Genomic DNA, 19,160 nt, shown 5'->3' with positions numbered 1-19,160 from the left:
CGGGCATTAACCAAACCCAACATCATCGGCCTGTGGCAAAAATTTAACACAGCTGCTTCGAAACAGCAACTGCGCAAAGTTAACAAGCAGAGTAACTGGATTCAATCACAGTTTTAATAGATAGACCTATGACAACTGCCTGCCAGTTTAATTTTACTAAGCCACATGGCATTTACTTACCAAATCTAGAGAGAAAAAAGTGACACAATGAAAGTTTTTATTCCTTTATTGATAAATGCTTTCTAGACTTTCCAAAGTGGATTGTTCAGTTAAAACCAAAACCACAAAATAACTTTCAACCTAAAATCCTCAATATCCTGCTCAGAAGACACAAAGGGTAGCTCTGTTCTGACCACGACAGAAAAGCTTGCAAGCCCAATTCTGCTTTTGGAAATCTAGAGCTTCAGAGTTGGCTTTTTAAATAAGATCTTAAAGATTAATTTACAAAATGCAATATAACTATGTGATATGATGCATGGCATTGAAGTCTGCAGGACAGTGAAGAATCTTCAAACATCTTGAGCAGATGTCCATGAAGGGGCTATTTGACTTCTTTGCATCCTAGAGGAAGAGAGGAAGAGGAGTTACCTACACGCAGCACCACCTCGCTCCAGGCTAGTGAACCTCCCCGTTTTTACAAACCATAAGGACTCCCAATGTAATTTGCAAGGTAGAACGAAGCTGTTAAGAGTTGTGGATAATATCCATTTCTGATCATCTGACAAGAAACTCAAAACTCTTTAGCAGAGAAGCCAGGGCCTGGAGCCATTGAGAAATACGTAGATGAAAACAGAAGAACCCTTCATCATTCTTCAGCGTTTGAGTTGTGACATCTGACCACAACAGCTTCACAAAGAGTACTGAAGGTGGCAATTCCTGACAACCCGCAGAAAAATGGATCACCAAAAGCAAGAAGAGGCAAAGAACCCAAAACCTTATTCAGAAGTTAAACAAGAGCCAGATCCAAAACAGGAGACGGTTGTTTGCACAGACCGATGCAATGAAATGACATTCCTGACTTCGGCACTTTAATATCTACTGCAGGCAAGTGATTGTCAGGATGAGGACCGGGCATTAACAGCCGATTTAGCCTCAAAGTCACTAGAGCATCTCATGCGTGTCATTTTATTTCCCAGATTAGCAGTTTCGCAAGATCTATCTTATCTCAATACATTATTCCTTCCTTGACATGTCAACTGCTAGGAACACTTCAGGGACTTACGCAACATCTTTCTGATGCTTAATTAAACTAAGATTTCTGAAGAATATTTCTAAAGCTTCTACAATACAGATTGCAATGGGAAAAACTGCATTAGGGTTGATTTGTTTGTTTTGTTTTTTAAAGAGTGGACTAAAATCAGACAAGTGCTGCACCCGGACCTACATGGGCCTCCAGACTGGCTGTGTTCACTAACGGTCATTCCGTCTTTACTCTGATTCTGCAAGCTTTGAACTGGAGCTATGGACCCAGACACTCACCAGTCTCCTGGGTTTAAGAGGTAGCAGCAACCACGCCCACCTTCTGGGCAGCTTCTTTCTTGGCTTGGTGAGCCTGCAACACTGCAACAGCCTCCTCCACCTCGGGGAGACAAGTCACCTGTGAGACCCGCTCTCTGGACCAAGGTCTCCCACAATACAGCCCGTCTAAAGGAACAGACCAGTCTACCTTTGACCGGAGGGACTCTGGAGACTCCAGCATGTGCAGCAGCTCCGAGTTGTCAATCTCTAGCAGCATTCCTGTGATCTTCCCTGCAAGGCTGGGGTGCATAGCTTGAATCAGAGGGAACAAACGTTCTCCTGGGGTGGAGGGAGGGGATGAAAAAGAGTTCAGACAGTTGAGTTTCAATTAAAAAGGTATCTCTGAAAGCTGAGGGGATTTCCATAGTAAAACGCAATGTGTAAGAACTGGAGTTTCACTTTACCCAGCATCTGTTTCTGCTCCTGGGGAGGGGCAGCAGCCAGCATGGAGGCGGTCAGTGGTTCCTGTCCCTGCACGTGTACTGCAGGCTGAGGCGCCTATGGAAGGGCAGACATGAGGGTTCTGAAATACGAGGGCTGACTGCTTCATAGACACAATAGCAAGATATTCCCTCCTCCTAAAACACAATCTTTGTCAAGCCTACAGCAGACTTAAATTTCAGAAAAGGACAGGTGAGGTGCCCTTGGTTCACAAACGTGCTCCCTCCAAGTCCTGAACTCAAAACCCCCTAATGTCACACATAGGCACTGTAAATATCTGACAAAACCTGGATCAAACATTGTGAGACAAATACCTCAACTGAGAACAAGCACCATCCATGCCTGCTTTTTTTTTTTTAACAGCACAGAGGTTTGTGGGAAAAGCAAAATGTGCTTTCAATGATACCCTAGTGAGTATTTGGCAAAGAGGTGGGAGAACGAATGGTTGCAAAATGGGAAAGCAAAGAACCTAGAAAAATATCCTTACAGCAAATCTGTGTAAAAAAGGGCTTAGAAGTACAAGACAGATAAACCAACGAGGTTGCCTTTAGCAAAAGTACAACTGCCAGGTTTTTAAATTCCAAATTATGATGCCTGCCTGGGTTACAAAAGTAAGTTTGACGTTTCTGTAAAAACACTTCAGTTGCATGTGAAACCCATTGGATTGCAGTAACTGCAGGGACTTCACACCCCAGACCCTTTGTTACCTGCAAAGGCTGTACAGCTGGGTGTGGGCTGCGGACACTTGAGGCATATTTGTAAGGAGGAACAGCTCTGGGAGCGGGGGCAGCTACAGGCGGACGAGGAGCTAAATTCTGCGCTGCAGTGCCAACGCCTGCAAAAAACAGAATTACAAACACCTGTAGCAACATGAAAGCAAGTTGACATGTCTGATATTCACTGCTGAATTCAAACTATGCCCTGCATAGTAACACTTTAGAAATTGGTGTCTCCAAAATGCAACTGGCTACTTCAGGAAGGGGCTGTTCTCCCTGAACTAAACCATGCATGCCATATTCTGCATTTAAGATATTTTCTAGTTATTCACTGGAATAAAACGAATTTGGATGCTGTACTCCGAAAACAATATCCATAACCTACAGAGCCTTTCTTTCTGAGTGGTAAATGTTGCAGAGGTGTAGAGATGAGTTCCAAACCAGTGGAAAACAACCCATCTGGATTTCCACTGCTGTGCTGTAGCACCACCTGTCTCCAGCCCTGCACTGCACAGCAAGGAATAGGAAAGGTTCAGGTGCTGTCTCTCTGCCCCTTGCTCCAGGTGGCCTTTGGTTATCCATATCTGACAACCATCTTTGGGAAGTAGAAGTCAAGTCTCAATAGCATCCTCCTCCCTCACAGACAAAGGGAAGAGCCTGGGAGGCAGACACCTTACCAACTCGCTGGGCAGCGGCAGGGAGGCCACGAGAGGCCGGAGCATTACCGGCAGGGGCCAGATGGCGCAGTGCTGGCCGTGGTCCAGACTGGCGCATGGCATTTGGCATTCCCTGGAAGCCTAATGGAAAAAATGAGGGGAAATCCTCAAAACAGAACTGACTGGCAAGTCAGGACAGTCAGCTACAGGAAGCATGCATTGTTCTTGTCCGAAAGCATAGCCAAGAGAGTCATACAACCAAAATATTGTCTCTAGTGTACTCACCTTGAGGCCTTCCTCCCTGCTGCCAGCGTGGGTTGGGTCTCATCTGCGCCATTTGGTTGGGTGCATAGTAAGTGGGTCTGCTCTGAGCCTGAAGACAGACAGACAAGCTCAGAGGCAACTTCTAAGCGAATAACACTGTTTACACAACATGTTTTGGCAGTTGTTGCCAGGACTCAACACTCACTTCACATTAAGAGAACAGGCAGCTGGGAAGTCACAGAATTAACTCCACTGACTGCACCCCTCATTAGGGGTTATTTGCTTACAGGCATAAGAAAGGCTCAACAAGATTACTGCAGCTGAAGCATCAAAGGTCCAAGACAGGTTAGAAAGCCACACTAGCTCAGCTCACCTGGGGCACAGCAGGCATGAAGTATCCTCCAGCAGCGGGCTGGAACTGATTAATGATTGTGTTGGCAGGCAAGGCTCTCATCCCAGCAATGCGCTGCATGTACTGATTAGTTAGATGGGCCTTTCGCTCTTCCTTCCTTTGTGCAAGTGCAACATACAATGGCTTTGAGCCCACAATTCGCCCATTCATCTCTGTCACAGCTTTCGTAGCTTCCTCTGGAGAGGAAAAGCAGACAAAGCCAAACCCTTTGCTCCGTCCATCTTCCAGCATCACCTGCAGTAAAGATCAATTGCTAGTGGAGTACCATTACAAAAACTGAGCCTAAGAATCCACAGTTTTTACCTGTCAGCTTTCAGGCAGGTAGGACATAACTGTTGCAGAGGTGTAGAGACAGGTATTCACTGAATGAGACGTCACCTGCCTGGATTTACTCTGCTTTTCTGTAAGCACCATGTGTCCCCAGGCCCACACTGCACAGTAAGGAATGGGAAAGATTTGGTGCAGTCTCTACGCACGCGTAAGGAAATGCCATTTCATGCTTATTGGGAGTCACCTCAAACAAGCATGTCTGCTGCTTCCTGCCCGCTCTTTTGATGAGGGAATGAAGCAAGTTTTCATCAAAATCCCACCAACACCCAAAGAAATTTGTGTATTTACTAGTCCAGATGTTCTCAGGACCACAATGACCAAGGGATACAAGAACTGCCATTCAATCCCATGTCGATAATAGTTCCTTCTTCAGGCTTTAAAATCCAAATATCCCCAAACGTCCACAGTACCTTAGCACTTGTTATTGACCCAAAAGGTGAGAACTCCTTCCTCAATTTTTCATCATCTATAGTGTCATCTAGGTTTTTAATGTACAGGTTAACACCCTAGAAAGGGGAGAACAGCGAGACATTCATAACATTAAAGAAAATCTAAATGACTGTTAGCACTCATCTGTCAGAGATGTAATTTATCTGAAAACCCTTAATTTAGCATAACGTGCCTTTCGTACCACCCAAAGCTGAAGGCAATAAATGTTGCAAAGGCATAGAGACAAGTCCCACTGTGGTGAAAGGGAGCTTGTCTGGATTTCCTCTGCTTTCCTGCTGCACCGTGTGTTCCCAGTCCAGCACTATATTGCAAGAAGTGGGAAAGATTCAGATGCCATCTCTGACATGACCCAGTTTTGCCATAAATTAGACAGGTAACAGTTGTTGACTCTTTCCATCCTTCTTGACATCCCCAGTTTAAAGGGGACTGCATGACTCTCTCTTCTCATGTCCTCCTAAATATTTCCCTGCCAAGATTATGTCCCCTTTGCCCCCAAATACCAGAGTCACCTTTACATTTTAACTCTCGGGATAGGACAATGACTGACTACTTTGTCAATTCACGGAATCTTCAGAGTGGGAAGGGACCTCTAGAGATCATCTAGTCCAACTCCCCTGCTAGAGCAGGACTGCCTAAAGCACATCCCTCAGGGCTGCATCCAGGCGGATCTTGAAAATCTCCAGAGAAGGGGACTCCACAACCTCCCTGGGCAGCCTGTTCCAGTGCTCTGTCACCCTCACTGTAAAGAAGTTTTTCCGTGTATTTGAACGGAACTTCCTATGTTCTAGCTTGTGCCCATTGCCCCTTGTCCTGTCACTGGGAACCACTGAAAAGAGCCTGACCCTTAAGGAAAAGGGTCCTCCTTAAACCCACCCTTTAGGTACTTGTAAACATTAATCAGGTCCCCCCTCAACCTTCTCTTCTCCAGGCTAAAGAGTCCCAGCTCTTTCAGCCTTTCCTCATAAGGGAGGTGCTCCAGTCCCATAATCATCTTGGTTGCCCTTCGCTGGACTCGCTCCAGTAGTTCCCTGTTCCTTTCAAGTTTGCCAAAAGACTGAAAACAGTGCTTAAATTTAGAAAAGGAACAGACTATTCACCTGGTACCGGCTGAGTCTCTCTTGTTTTAGCTGTTCAAACTTCCGTTTCAGCTCTGCCTGGCGCTCGACCTTCTTCTGTGCTCGGCCTACAAATACCATTTTCCCATTGATATCCTTTCCATTCATTTCTTCTACTGCCTGGATAGAGGGTTCAAGAGGAAACTGTCAACTGCTGAATCAAGACAGCACCTGATCCTGTTGAACAGGACTGTCCAAAGTTCACATTGTAGCCCAGCCTGTTAGCCGATAAACCGAGGTTGTCACATTACCTTTGCACCGCTTCTGCGTAACAGGCTAATTAAAGACAAACTGAAGTTATCAGGAGAGACCATGCTGACAACACCACTGTAAATGCTGGACTAACAGCAACTTGTGAATTTATCCCCACCCCTTCTTGCAATTAAGACCAAATTTTAACCAGCATACTGCTTAGAGAAGACCATTTTTCTAAGCAATGTTCTCACTCTAGACACCTTCCTCCTCCTGAAGCCCTGCATCGTAGCATTTCTTCAGCAATTAACATTCTCGATTATACCACTGCATTCTGTGTGGATGTAGTTTCTGAGGAAATGCCAGGTTATCCTTGAATGTCAAGCTAGTAAGGCGCAAAAGGCTTCTAAATCCCCACACATAGAAGAGGTTATGCCCAAGGCATAATGTTCTCTCATTTTAGTAACAGGCTCCTACAATAAACCAAGTCAGCTTTTCTTCTCTGAAGATACCCACGCAGCAGAAAAATTGGTCATACCTTGTTAGCATCTTCATGCTTTTCAAAGCTTACAAAGCCAAAGCCTTTGGATTTTCCAGTGGGGTCTGTCATCACTTTAACACTCAGAGTTTTACCTGTTACCAAAGGACAGGATTAGTAAAATATCATTAAACTCTTTCAAGACTATTAAACTTCATGTAGCAGCACCGGCCTTCTTTCTCATCTCCTGGTCAGCCTCTGCCTCCTGTCCCAACATTTGGCACAACTACTACCCACACCTCAACGCTTTGTATTCCTCAGCCTCAGTGACCCACGTAGAGATATACAGTTGGTACCAGCATAAACTAACATGCGTCATGAAATTCAGAGCCTCGTTAAAAGCATTTCTGTATTTACCATATTTGCTGAAGAGCTCCTTTAGTCTTTCATCATCCATGTCATCCCCAAAGTTTTTAATATAAACATTGGTGAATTCCTTTGCCTTGGCTCCCAACTCAGCTTCCCGCTCTTTACGAGACTTGAATCTCCCAACAAATCTGCAAGAAAGAATGAAAATCCCAATAAGCATCTTGTTTTCAAGAGTGGAAAAACAATGTGCAATTGGCAGTGAGGCAAAAAATGAGTGTGTAGTAGGAGCTGGAAATGGGAACAAGAAAGCGTGACAGGAGAAGGACAAACAGGCCACAGAAAAATCACCTGTCCTATGGCAGAGAGAGTCAGACAAGGATTCCCACCCAGCTCTGCAGTGGAGAGAGTACTGGCCACAGAAACCCACCCCAGCCCACTAGCGGAGAGGTAGCAAATCAAGGCTTGGTTAGGGAAACCCACCAGCCCTGTAATGGAGGGGTAGCAGGCCATGGCTTGGGCAGGGTCACTCACCAGCCCTGTAGTGGAGAGGTAGCAGGCCAAGGCTCGGGCCAGGAGAACCAGTGCCTTGTGTGTCCCTGTTAATACCGAGATGCATCACGGTTCATGCGATCGTTGCTGCTTCTGGCTGTGACACTCACACTTTGCGGTCGTTTAGCAGCATGCCGTTCATCTTCTCGATGGCTCTATCTGCAGCATCCTGGGTCTCAAAGTGCACAAATGCGTAGCCCTTAGAGCCATTCTCATCACACACCACCTGGATATGTGGAAGGAAAACAAAGTGTCAGCTCTCTGAACATGTTTTCTCCTCTATCGCGCTCAGATACAAGACGAACATGTAAAAATAAGTTACTGCTAGGGGTCAACACTAGGAAGACATTATCTATGCTTCAGACTTGCACACTTCATGACCAAATCTGATGCAACTTCAGCAATCCCTGATCTTTTGGTCAACTCTGCCTTTTAGAGACTCCACTCCTAACTTGCTGAAATGCGTCCCTTTTGCTTCCTATGTTGGACCTGTCTGATCATGTCACTGCTATAACAGAATTGGACAAAGTAACCACATCTCACCTTGCAGGACAAAATATTCCCAAACGCTGAGAATGTGTCATAAAGTGCCTTGTTATCAATGGATTTGTCCAGGTTCTTAATGAAGACATTCCCAACCCCTGACTTCCTTAAGGAGGGGTCCCTCTGAGACCACATGATGCGAATGGGTTTTCCTTTGATCACATCAAAATTCATGGTATCTAGAGCACGCTCAGCTGCAAGAGAAGTCAAGAACAGATTTCTGTGGTTTGTTACAGAATAAAGGTTTCCATCATGTGGGTGATCATCTTCTCTGAATTTTACTCAGCTCGTAGAGACACCTGGGGCAATATCACAGGCAGCCAATTCCAATGACTTTTTAACTTAATGTTTCAAGGGAGGTCTTTGCAGCACAGTCGTTAGACATGTTTAAGTATATAATAGGTTTAACAGACTATTTTAAGTTTACATGAGAGTAATGTTCTAACGACCACAGCAAAATGAATGTCAAAATGCCTGCGGTTTATTAGTTCTATTTTTAATTATTATAAAGGTAAATTGCTGCACCCAAAGAAGGAAAGGAAATACAGGAAACCCTGGGAGAAAAAGGAAGTAACAAAAGTGACTGTTTGGCTTGTTTGCTTTTCATGAAGCTCACATCTACCCATACTCATTTCTATTAAGAGAAAAGGATCATTTGCCTATCAGGTCACGGAAAATGTGCACGAACACGTGGCTGGCTGGGAAGAAGACATGAGTCAGCCTCTATAATTTGCGTGGCCAAAAAATTATTCCCAAGTTGCTCCATCTAAAGTTGACAGCAAGAGAGGACTAAACTCTGGAAACAAGTCCATATAGCTGATCTGATTAAGAGAGAGGTGTTTAGCTAAACTCAAAAACTCCAGCACTGTCTTTCTAACCTAAACTGAAAGCCCCTCCATGATTCTATTTCTGCTACCTACTGATATATTAAAAGGATCATTACGTACACACATTAGGATCTTGTTCATAAAATTGAGATGCTTGGGACTCTTCTGTGCCAGAAAACACTCCCAGCATGGAGTACGCAGAGAAAAAGAAAGACTGTTAATTCCCAGCATGAAGCAGAGAAAGGGAGGGATAGACAGGCATTAAAATCAAGGAATATTAACAGGGCAGAAAAAGTTTTCGAAATTTCTTTGTCTTAATTCTTCCAGGCCACCTTCACCCAATGATACTTGCTGGTTAGATTTCAGGAGCAGCAAATTCAAGGAAAATGCCAATTCAAACACCTTCTCCTTTCGTGGGACTGCTAGCACAACCAGAGGAACTACTCAGCACTTCATGGAACTACCTCTAGGAGCTCCTATGAGACATTACCTACAAGGCTCCTGCATACCCTACCCCCAAAGTCAGTTTCAACTACTGCATGGAAGTTTCTTAGTATTTTTCATGTGCTTTGGAAGTGGTTTTTTATTGTTACTGCTTTTTAAATTGAAGTGGTGCTGTCACTATTTCCCCCAGTCCTACACACATACCTGCAGCTGGAAAACAAGCTCTGATGGCCTGAAGTAGTCAGGTTTGCCAAAAAAAAAAAAAAAATGTAAGGAGGAAAGTTATACTTGCTACAACTCTACTAGCTCTGTTTAGTCAAAGGTGGTAAGTGCAATTAACTGCCATGCTAATAGGATTCCTCAGCTGCTACTCTGAATCAATGCAACTGAGGTTCTTCCTGCAGTCCATTCCTACTAGGCACTTCAGCAGGCAACCTGGTCCAGCTCGTCAAATTTGGCAGTGTTTATTTATAGCAGGGAGAGGTCCTCCAAAAGTATGTGTTGGCAAGTATACAAACTAGTTGTATATACCATTTGCAGCAGAAACAGGGCTCCTGCTGAAAGGTGACAGGCAGATGAAGCAGTGGCACACAACCAGAGGGAACTGCGAAACACTCTACAGCAGCTACCAAGATACAGACTAGTTATGAACTTACCCCCAGTTATTTCAAGCTTCCTAAGCATATACTTAAGCAGATACTATTGCACTGCTCTTCCAATAGCCTGCTAGTATTCCTCTCTATTATTATACTCTGCTTGAAATTCACTCAAGACACTTCTTGAGGGCAGTAGTATAAGAAAGCCCCTGATTTGAGGAAGGTCTGCCATACCCACAGGTGGAAATGCAATCATACTACACCAGTAACTAAGAAAACCGGTGAAGGATCAGCATGAGTTATGTGAATGACTCAGACTAGGCACATCTGATTCATTTCCTTAATCTGAGCAAACACCTTCTCATTTACTTCTATTTAAGCCACAAAGCTTCAGCCATTTCAGTTCCTGTATCTGTTGCTCTCCCACTGGTTCCTGTCATCCTTCCAGCAGACTCAACTGCAACTCATATATAACATTATACACACTCTGAACCCCTTTCAGGCTTCCTTTTCGTTCCTCTTCCACAGCCTTCTGGACAGGGAAAGCATATGAACACTCCTTGCAGCTTGCCTTAGGCCTCAAAGTAATTAATCTCCCTTACAGGCTCCATGATGCAGAGCTAACACAATGCTGGAATTAGCAACTGTGGTTGAGCAGCACAAAGACAGATAACCACACGCACACATCAAGATTCACCCACGAGAAACTCTGCACAAGGAGTTTTATTCTGCAAAGGTGGCTGCTCTGCAAACCAGGGCTCTCGCTTGTATCACAAAGCAAAAAAGACCCGACAACAAAAGCACATAGCACAAATATAAAAGCTTTTTTAAAAAAGGAGAGGTTGCATACAGAACAGACTTAAATCCCTTGATTGTTTAAGTTAGAACAAAATACTATTCACAATGAAGCACATGTAAATAACCTCTATTCCCTTTAAACTTCACACCTGCATTTTTAAGGAAGAGACAAAAAGTTTATCTATGTTCTACACCTTTCTTCAGAGACTTACTAATTCCCAGCTCTGGGTTCCTTCTTGGCTTCCGAAGTGTTCTGTTTTCTCTGTACCTCCACAACAGCTTATCTCTATAGCCATATTAAAGTCTCTCTGCTTCATTATCTGAGTTGTCATTGACTGTTGTCAATGTTATGAAACCCTGGAATGCAATTAAATTGCATGAGGAACACATGAAAAGGGAAATCCAGCTTTCCTTTCAAATGAAATTAGTTTGTTTTCTTTCCCTTCTTCACAGTCAAAAAGAATAAATATTCTGAGCCTGAACTAGCCAGAACTCTGAAGCATTTCCTTAATCTGCCTATCACAGTATGACAGATTCAGTATTCACTGGTTACTACACCAAAGAACTGCAATCAAAAACAGCAGAGCTTATTTTTACTAAAAATAACCTCTCTGCAGCAGGCTACCAGTTAGACAATGCATGCCCAGAAAGTAATCCTTTGCAGAGTCAAGGATCACTCCAGTAGCTAACAAAAATGTAAAGGAAAAAGCAAGCTTTGAACCAATTCCGACACAGGAACTCTGGAAGTACAGAGCACATTCAGGATGTGACAAGTGTGATCTCCTGGTGGCCCCACATAATGGGGAAGAGTTCCGGCTACTTGACTTGCTCTGTGGTCTTCTCTAGTTACACGGACAGAGTCTTGTTTCCCACAAATAAAGGTAAAACATTGTTTTCTTCAGATTTATGAAGCACTCATCCTTCCACAAAAGGTTCCAGGGAAATGCAAACTATCATATATCAACTTCTTTAATACCTACTACCACTTCAAGCATATTAACAGTGTGTCCACAAGAGTTTCCCTAAAAGTTTTTAGAGCACAAAACTTCCTGACTATTTTTACACAGTATTTTGTAGCATCTACTATCACCCACAAATCAAAACAGATCCCTACAGTGCTACAGAACATCCCCCATCTTCTCACAGATTTAGTAAAATGAAGTACGAATGCATTTCTGATTATGCATTCCTGTAAGAAAATACAGATCCCTCCTCCTTTCAGAAAGCCCTCACGCAGGCAATACTGAGTACTGTCACCTTGAAAACAAAAGCCAAATTCCTGCATTTGACAATAAGAATTATATTCTTCATCTTCAAGTCTTTGTTTCGAAGAGACCACAATACACCACCAACGGGCTCACCTTTCCAAAATTATCTGTTTCTGTTCTGCTGCATTACATTTAGTACAACAGTTGTTTTTTACTTAAGCGAAGTAACACATGCTGCAGTTTTCCAGACAGAAGAAATGAGAAGCATTTCAAAAGAGATCTCTTCATGAGGGCAGGAAGAGTTTGAATACTTCTCCTTCCCGATATTAACTCAATGATTAGGTTTAAATCACTTGACTTTCTAAGACCTACCAGTAACAAGACACCACTGTTCGAAGTATCACTTGAAGTACTGCGACTTCCTAAAATGTCTGCTGCCTCTCCAGGAGCCCAGAATGATGCAACCTCCCTCTAAATTCCTGCCTATTTATTACCATTAAAGATTGCTTTGAAATATATTGGAAGGCCACCTGTCTTTGTATTTGTATGACATGCAGAACTTATTTCTGCTAAAGCAAGCACATGTGACTAACGATTCTTCTCTTTTAAGATCACAACTACACTTATTATACAGGTCTTCTCTACTTTAAGAGAACTTTATCTATACTTTTCCACCCCATCTCTCCAACGTTTATCTAATCCAAACTCGGAGTTCCTTCTTGACTTTATTTCTGCTGCTTGTTTTTATTTCTCTTCTCCTAAAAGATAAGATCACAACCTAGACAAAGGCAGGTGAGCCTGGATAACTGTACCTTTGCTTGTACAGCACATGAATGTACTGGTTTTATAAGAGGGAGTCAGAGCAGACAGGGTCATCAGAGCAGGAGAGCACCGCACATACAGACTCTCAGGTTCTTTACTTCTCACTGAGAAGTTTTAAAATACATAAATAACATTGCTTAGCCTGCATAAAAAGCACTTCTAAGAGTTCCATGGATAAGAAATTATGCACTGGGGTGCATAAGAGAAAGAACGAGAAGTGCTTGATCAGATCAGTCAGCATCCCAAGAAAACAGCATGCAGAAGGTACTTCAACCTGGGAGAGGATGGAAGCTAAAATGACCCATAGTCACAACAGACTACCTAAAATACAAACATTCCAGCCAAGAGCTCAACCCCAGAGGCTCTGCTAGTTTGCAGAAATACAATTTTGTAATAAAGTTTCTGTTTTTCATGCAACCAATCCTTTGATCCAAAGTCAATATAACAGTCAGTGCAACAAACAGATCACTCTGCTGCCTGTAAAAATTAAAGCAGGATGACCTACTAGAGGCTAAAGGAAAGTTTACTTGCTGCTGAAGTTTGCACTGTTGTGAGTTGATTCTGAATTCAAGGGAAAAGTTCGCTCTCATCTATCCTTTGGACGTCTCTATCGCATATAGATGCTGATAAATCACAGCACAGACCAGTAAACTTGCACCAGTCAAGCAGCAAAGGTTCCGAAAACTAGGGCAAAAAACGCTGACCTATTTTTCTTCCAGAAAAGACAGGTTCCAAAATGACCTCTTCTGTCCCATCTTTCACATGCCTCTGCTGCTTCAGCTCTGGAGTATCTACTTGAGCAGGAGCCAAATTCAAGTATGAAAAAAAGTGTCTGGGAGCAAATCAACCTGGCTTCTGCCTGGGAGACAACCTGGTTTCCCATGAATTGAACAATGCATCTTCTTTCCCATTAATACAAGTACACCTACTTGCCAGACTGTGAGACCCATCCAGCTGCTTGCACAAACACAGCAACCTGCAGTCCACCCGATCTCCCAAATATTAAACTGGAGCAAGTGGGCAGCCAGAGGCCCAGCCAGTCAAACTGCGTGTTCAGCCAGGGCTGACTACTCTGAACTACTTCTGCCAGGACTGACTGCCTGAAGACCCACACAAATGGCTCAAACCTACACAAGGACAAAGGGGAACAGAGTGGAGATTATTCTCTTATACAAGTAACAAACCCAAGTCTCCAAACATTAATATTAGTAAGAGAGAAATAGGGCTGTCTATCAGAGATGTTACCAAGATGCGCACTGGCAGACTGTTTCGGAGGCACTGAGTTGTAAAAAATATTCCAGCTTCACAACAATCACTAGCAAGTGATTACTTACCCTGTAACACTTTGTAGGCAGCTGCATGGCAGTACGTACCAACGGCAGTGTGGATTAATGGAAAAAAGTGAATAAGAAAAGCTGCAGATGTTGTTGTATGTGTCACTTACCATCTGCTGGCTGCTGGAAGTTGACGTAGGCGTACCCGAGGGACCGGCGGGTGATCATATCCCTGCAGACCCGAATGGAGAGAACAGGCCCAGCGGGGCTGAACTTCTCATAGAGCATGGCCTCGGTGACATCGGGGTGCAGGTCACCCACGTACAGCGACGCCATCGGGTAACTGCTGGCAGCCGCATTCATCTTCCACTCACCACACGCTCACGCCGGCAACTCACAGGGTTTTATTCTTGGGGTTTCTTTAGGTCAAGCTTTTCGTAAATATTTAAACTGGGGGAAAACTCAAAATCTTATTTAAAAGCCTCACTAAGCTGGGGGGGGCTGATGACCGAAGGGAGGGCAAAACTGGGGGGCCACACAGCAGCCAAGGGGGAAGGAGAGGCTTAGAAATCAGCAAAAAACAAAGTTAAGCTTCCAGGAGAACAGGGCTCTCGGATACGAAGCCAAAATTCCTACGTCAGCTCCTGAGCGCTTCTCCTGTCAGCTCCTGGGCAAAACCGTCCTTGGTCTCCCTAAAAACGTCCCTTAGTTTGCTTTAAAAGTCTACTTTAGCCCCAATTCTCCAGAGCAGATGCCGTTTGATTTTCTGAGGTAAAAAAACAAAAAAAAAAATTTAGGAAAATAATCCTCTCTGTAATATATATTTATGCGAACCTTTCTTTTAAAATTAAATCTTCTCTGCTATGTTTATATTTTATATATATATATATACACGCATATATAAAATTGAGCGGCTCTAACGGGTCAATAACCAACACGCGGCGGCGGCTGAGAGAGGAGAGGGGCCGCCGGGCTGACAGGACAGGACAGAACGGGCCGGGCCGGAGCCGCGCTCGCCCGGCGCCCCCTCGCTTTCCCCGTGCCCTCCCTGCCCCGCGGTCCCGGCCCGGGGCGGCGCTCGGCCCCGGACACCCACTCACGCACTGCGGCTCGGCAAGCGGAGAGGCAGCGGCGGGCGGCGGCCGGCCCTTTATAGCCGCCGGGGCGGCGTGGAGCGGGGCCGCCGTGCGGCGGAGAGGAGGCGGCGGCGGCGAAGAGGCCCGGCGGGGAGCGACCCCCGCCGCCCGACGTGCCGCCGCCGCCCGCTGCAGCGACCCCAGCGGGGGGGAGGACCGCCGAGCGCCCGCCCGTCTGCCCTGAGGCGAGGCGAGGCAGGGCGGGGCGAGGCGAGGCGAGGCGAGGCGGGGGGGTGCCCCCCCGCCCGCCATTTTGGGGTCGCCAGGCGACGACCTTCAGCGAGGACATGGCGGCCCACTGCCCCTTAGGATCGCTCTGGCTCCGGCCTCCTCACATGCCCCAGAACAAGCTGGGCCTCCATTTCTGTCTAAACCACTCCCAGTGCTAGGAATCCCAAGTCCCCCACATGCTTCTGGCCCCTCATGATGAGCACATGCCTGGAGGGACTAGTGCCACACTACCAAGCACTCCCCTTCAGACCCAAGCCCCTCAGGCTGCCCAACAACATCCACCTGTCACCTCTCAGGGATGTCCACCCCACACAAGCTGGCAACTCACTCAGTAAATAAGCACAACAACTTCCTAACCCCACCAGTCTTATGTGGCCGCCATGCAAAATGGTGCCCGGGCGGCATTTGGAGAAGAGCCATGCTGTCTCGCAGCTCAGCCCACACACCAATCCCACAGTGGCCCCAGCAACACCAAATTCTTGTCCCTGCACAAGGATGGTGGGCCAGATTTAGAGATTTAGGGCAAAATGATCCCCTGTGGGCAGCTGGCAGCAACAGGCAACCACAGCAACACCCCCCAGAAGGGTGGTTTTGGGGTTGTTTCCCATCCCACCCTCTAAATGTCTTGCAGGGCAGCTCAGTCCCATCATGAAACACGAGGGGCCCAGAGGAACTTCTGGAGAGAGCGGTGCCGTGGGGCTGAGGCCAGGGCAAGGATCAAGACAAGCAGGAAAATTCACTGGGAGAGCAAATAATTCCTCTGGGATAATTTTCCTCACTGCTTCAAGCTGTGGTTTTGGAGGTGTTGCTGGTGGTGAGATAAGGAGCAGCCACAGCTGGAGCCGTTCCCACAGCGATCTGCCTCCTCCTCAGGAGAGCATAATTTTCCCTCGAGTAAGTCCAAGGTCTCGCGGCAGCCCCAGCACTGCGCCAGCTCACATCATGGGCTGCCCTGGAGCGGGACCAAGGCTCCTCGACGTCTCCCCGTGGAAGCGAGCTGTCAGTCCCTCTTCCCAGAGTGAGGGTTCAACGACTCCGAATGCTGAAGAAAGCCGCTGGAACAAGAGAGGGATTCACCCCCCTCCACCATTCCACAGCTTCACGCTCACGAGATTCATCTCCGGGGAGACCCGTAATTATCTATTTCCAGTGTCTTCAGCAGAGCGTGAGGACACAGCAGTGCAGGATTCAATGATTCATCAGTGACCTTCAGGCACCATGGATGTCCTGTTAAGGGGGACTAAGATAGTCTACAGAGGCTGGTAGCTGGTCTGCTGTGACTTTTCGTTCTACATTACATTGCCTTTAGTTTACTTTAAAAGTGGGATACGATGTTATCATTAAAAGGTATTGTGATACTTAGCCCTTCATTACAGTGCAATAATCGAGAGTAGCAGAATAAAAGGTAGCAATACCAAATTGTCATATTTTGCAATATTTTCAGTCCAGATTATTTTCTGAAGACACAACTCATCCTCCTCCTGAGCTTATCATCTTCCTCCCAACAGCTGGCAGTGTGGGGAGACAGCACTGGTATGCACTGGTGGGATCGCACCCGGGGCCTGCGATTGTTTTGCAGCTCGATCCTCCGCAGCCTGGCATCTCCTCAGCTGGGAAACCACGGGCTGAGATGGGCATCTTGCTGTGGAAGGAGTTCAGAGTGGCTCCTGCTCTGATGGCTAAAGTCAAAACACAGCAGAGCTCGAAGAACATTTTTCCACATAAAATGCCATTTGGCTGCAAGCAGCCGCTGTGGCTACACTGAGAATGGCTTTTAGTTGAAGCATATTTATTGACATTTGCGTACCCTCCCAGGGGACACTATGCAGACAGCTGGAGTCCTGTGTCCTCCTTGGTCCTTTTCACTCCCAACACAAACTGACAGGCTGGGGGAACCCTCAGCCCACAACGGCCCAAAACTGCCCCAGGGACTCCACTGCTTTTGGTACCCTCAACAGCTGCTCCTGGCGACCAAGATGCCCGAGATCCTCCCAGTTCACCCTCTCAAGACCTTCAGCAGTGCCTGGAGCAAAGGTTACATCTTCTAATGTCTTCATCTCACCAGTCCATCCCCATCGACAACACTGGTGTGAGATCCATCACCCTGAGGCCTCCCAAGCCGTTCTGCTACCATGTGTCTGAGTGATAGTCACTGACAGTCATCATAAAAGATCATCCATTTTTCCATGGCAAGTTTTCAACCAAATGCTGACCCTGGTTTAGGATTTCTCCTCCTTAGCTTTGGGATTTTACCAGCAGAGGGCAGGCCGGGATTGCACCACAAGCAGAAAAACACAGACAGGCAGTTGGGAGAGCATTTCACCCAGGGCAGGCAATCGCAGAACTGAGATAAGAAACATTTTTCATGCAGGGGTATTTGGGAGAGCAGGACTTGCTTGCTGCTAGAGCTTGGGAGAGCTTTGGGAGAGCAGGAGCACAGCAAATCTCCCGCAGCCTGGAAGTGGCCTTGTCCCCTCCAAGAAGTAGGCAAAGGCTTGTTCATCAGGACCCTGTTTCTTTTCAGCCTTGCCACTGTCAGAGCTGGAGAGGCGTTTTACACTGCTGCATGACACCAAGCAACCCCAGCTGGACTGCGCCGAACGCAGCCCACACATTCCCATAGGCCTCTTCATTATGTTTTTTTTGCCTGAGGAACGAGGATGGAGAGAGTGCGCAGAGAGTTCGGGGATTTCCCCTACAGGGTAGATCAAAAGTTGACAGGATGTGTTAGAGAAGACATTTAGGCTAAAGAAAACCCTGGGGAAAGAAATGAAGCTCCAGTCCCGGGCTACTGCTCTAATCACCATGTTGCTGTGGGGAGAAAACCCCATGGGCCTGAACCGATGCCCTCCCACCCGCTCCGGCTCCCGTTTGATCAGCAGAGATCAGGAAGTGGTGGTTTTTTTCCACTGTCTCTGTTTTGTTTTACCGCTGTAGCCCGCGGGTCTGGTTTGTATGCCTGCCTCCCACGGCGGGTAATTTGGTTGCTCTCTCTGGCCGAGGCCACACCACAGCACTGAGCTCCCACCGCTGCCTCCAGCCGGGTCGGGGCAGCCCAGGCACCAGCGGGACGACTCGTCATCAATAGCCCTATTATTGCTCTTGAAGTTTCTCTCTGCTTCCAGACGGATGCTGCGTTACTCCATCACAGCTGCAGTTGCTCCCTTCTAGCAGTTCCCAACACGGCACTTAAGGCAGGGATTTATGGGCGGTTTTGAAAGGCATTTTGGAGCAAGAAGGAGTTATGGGAAAGGAAGTTGAATTCCCACCATTCCCCGGAAAATTCTCCCAGCATCTTTCACGAGAAGGATCATTTACTGGCCCTTTCCTCAAAACAGACAAGCTCTCAGCTGTGGCTCTTTGTTTCGTCCAAAGCATTTCCCGACAGCAAGAAGCAGCAGGGGTTATTCTGGTCCTGCTTGCAAAGGGTCAGGAGCCCTCGGCATCTGGCTGCAAGGCTCTGCTGGACCCAATTTGTTCCCTGACATTTTTGTGGACACTGGTAGCTAAATGAAATAATTTGTTCTCAAGCCACGGATTATTGCCAGTCTTGGGGCAAGTGTTGCCGACTATCTGGCTGACTTTGACTCACGGAGTGGTTTGCAAAGTAACAAGTCATGGGACCAGAGTTACCAAGAGCAGCAACTATAAAAGGATCAGCAGGGATGTTACCTTAACACACATCTTGCCTTTTTTGAAGCTTTTCAGGAACAAAAGCTGACCTGCCGCAAAACTAGCAGTCATCCAAGCAGGCTGGATTAGCAGAAGAGATTCACATCGACGCTACATTT

The 19,160-nt window shown here is 46.2% G+C and overlaps 1 protein-coding gene and 3 non-coding genes across 7 annotated transcripts; all 4 read right to left on the bottom strand.

The window, feature by feature from the left end:
• Positions 1-210: 210 nt before the first annotated feature.
• Positions 211-15,262, bottom strand: PABPC4 (poly(A) binding protein cytoplasmic 4). Of its 4 annotated transcripts, XM_074563016.1 has the most exons (16): positions 15,107-15,253; positions 14,173-14,768; positions 8,034-8,227; positions 7,601-7,716; positions 6,990-7,129; positions 6,633-6,727; positions 5,885-6,022; positions 4,748-4,843; positions 3,969-4,241; positions 3,617-3,704; positions 3,353-3,472; positions 2,667-2,794; positions 1,923-2,016; positions 1,667-1,797; positions 1,480-1,579; positions 211-561 (listed from the first exon to the last, which is right to left on the bottom strand). In XM_074563016.1, exons 2-15 carry the CDS (start codon positions 14,363-14,365, stop codon positions 1,493-1,495), a joined length of 1,893 nt encoding a protein of 630 aa, XP_074419117.1. In that variant the 5' UTR covers positions 14,366-14,768; positions 15,107-15,253; the 3' UTR covers positions 211-561; positions 1,480-1,492. The 4 variants fall into 4 exon arrangements, with proteins under 4 accessions (XP_074419117.1, XP_074419120.1, XP_074419116.1 ...); XM_074563019.1 differs by lacking the exon at positions 3,353-3,472 and having other exon boundaries at positions 15,107-15,262; XM_074563015.1 differs by lacking the exon at positions 15,107-15,253 and having other exon boundaries at positions 14,173-14,898.
• LOC141733251 (small nucleolar RNA SNORA55) lies at positions 3,083-3,215 on the bottom strand. Its single transcript, XR_012584248.1, has one exon. It is a non-coding gene; the product is annotated as a small nucleolar RNA SNORA55 (small nucleolar RNA).
• On the bottom strand, positions 4,338-4,470 carry LOC141733252 (small nucleolar RNA SNORA55). The gene has a single exon (XR_012584249.1). It is a non-coding gene; the product is annotated as a small nucleolar RNA SNORA55 (small nucleolar RNA).
• LOC141733253 (small nucleolar RNA SNORA55) lies at positions 4,989-5,121 on the bottom strand. The gene has a single exon (XR_012584250.1). It is a non-coding gene; the product is annotated as a small nucleolar RNA SNORA55 (small nucleolar RNA).
• Positions 15,263-19,160: the final 3,898 nt, after the last annotated feature.

Source organism: Larus michahellis, chromosome 19, assembly GCF_964199755.1.
Source record: "Larus michahellis chromosome 19, bLarMic1.1, whole genome shotgun sequence".
NCBI lineage: Eukaryota > Metazoa > Chordata > Aves > Charadriiformes > Laridae > Larus > Larus michahellis.
The sequence above is the reverse complement of the archived record's forward strand: the minus strand, read 5'-3'. Positions and strand labels throughout refer to the sequence as shown.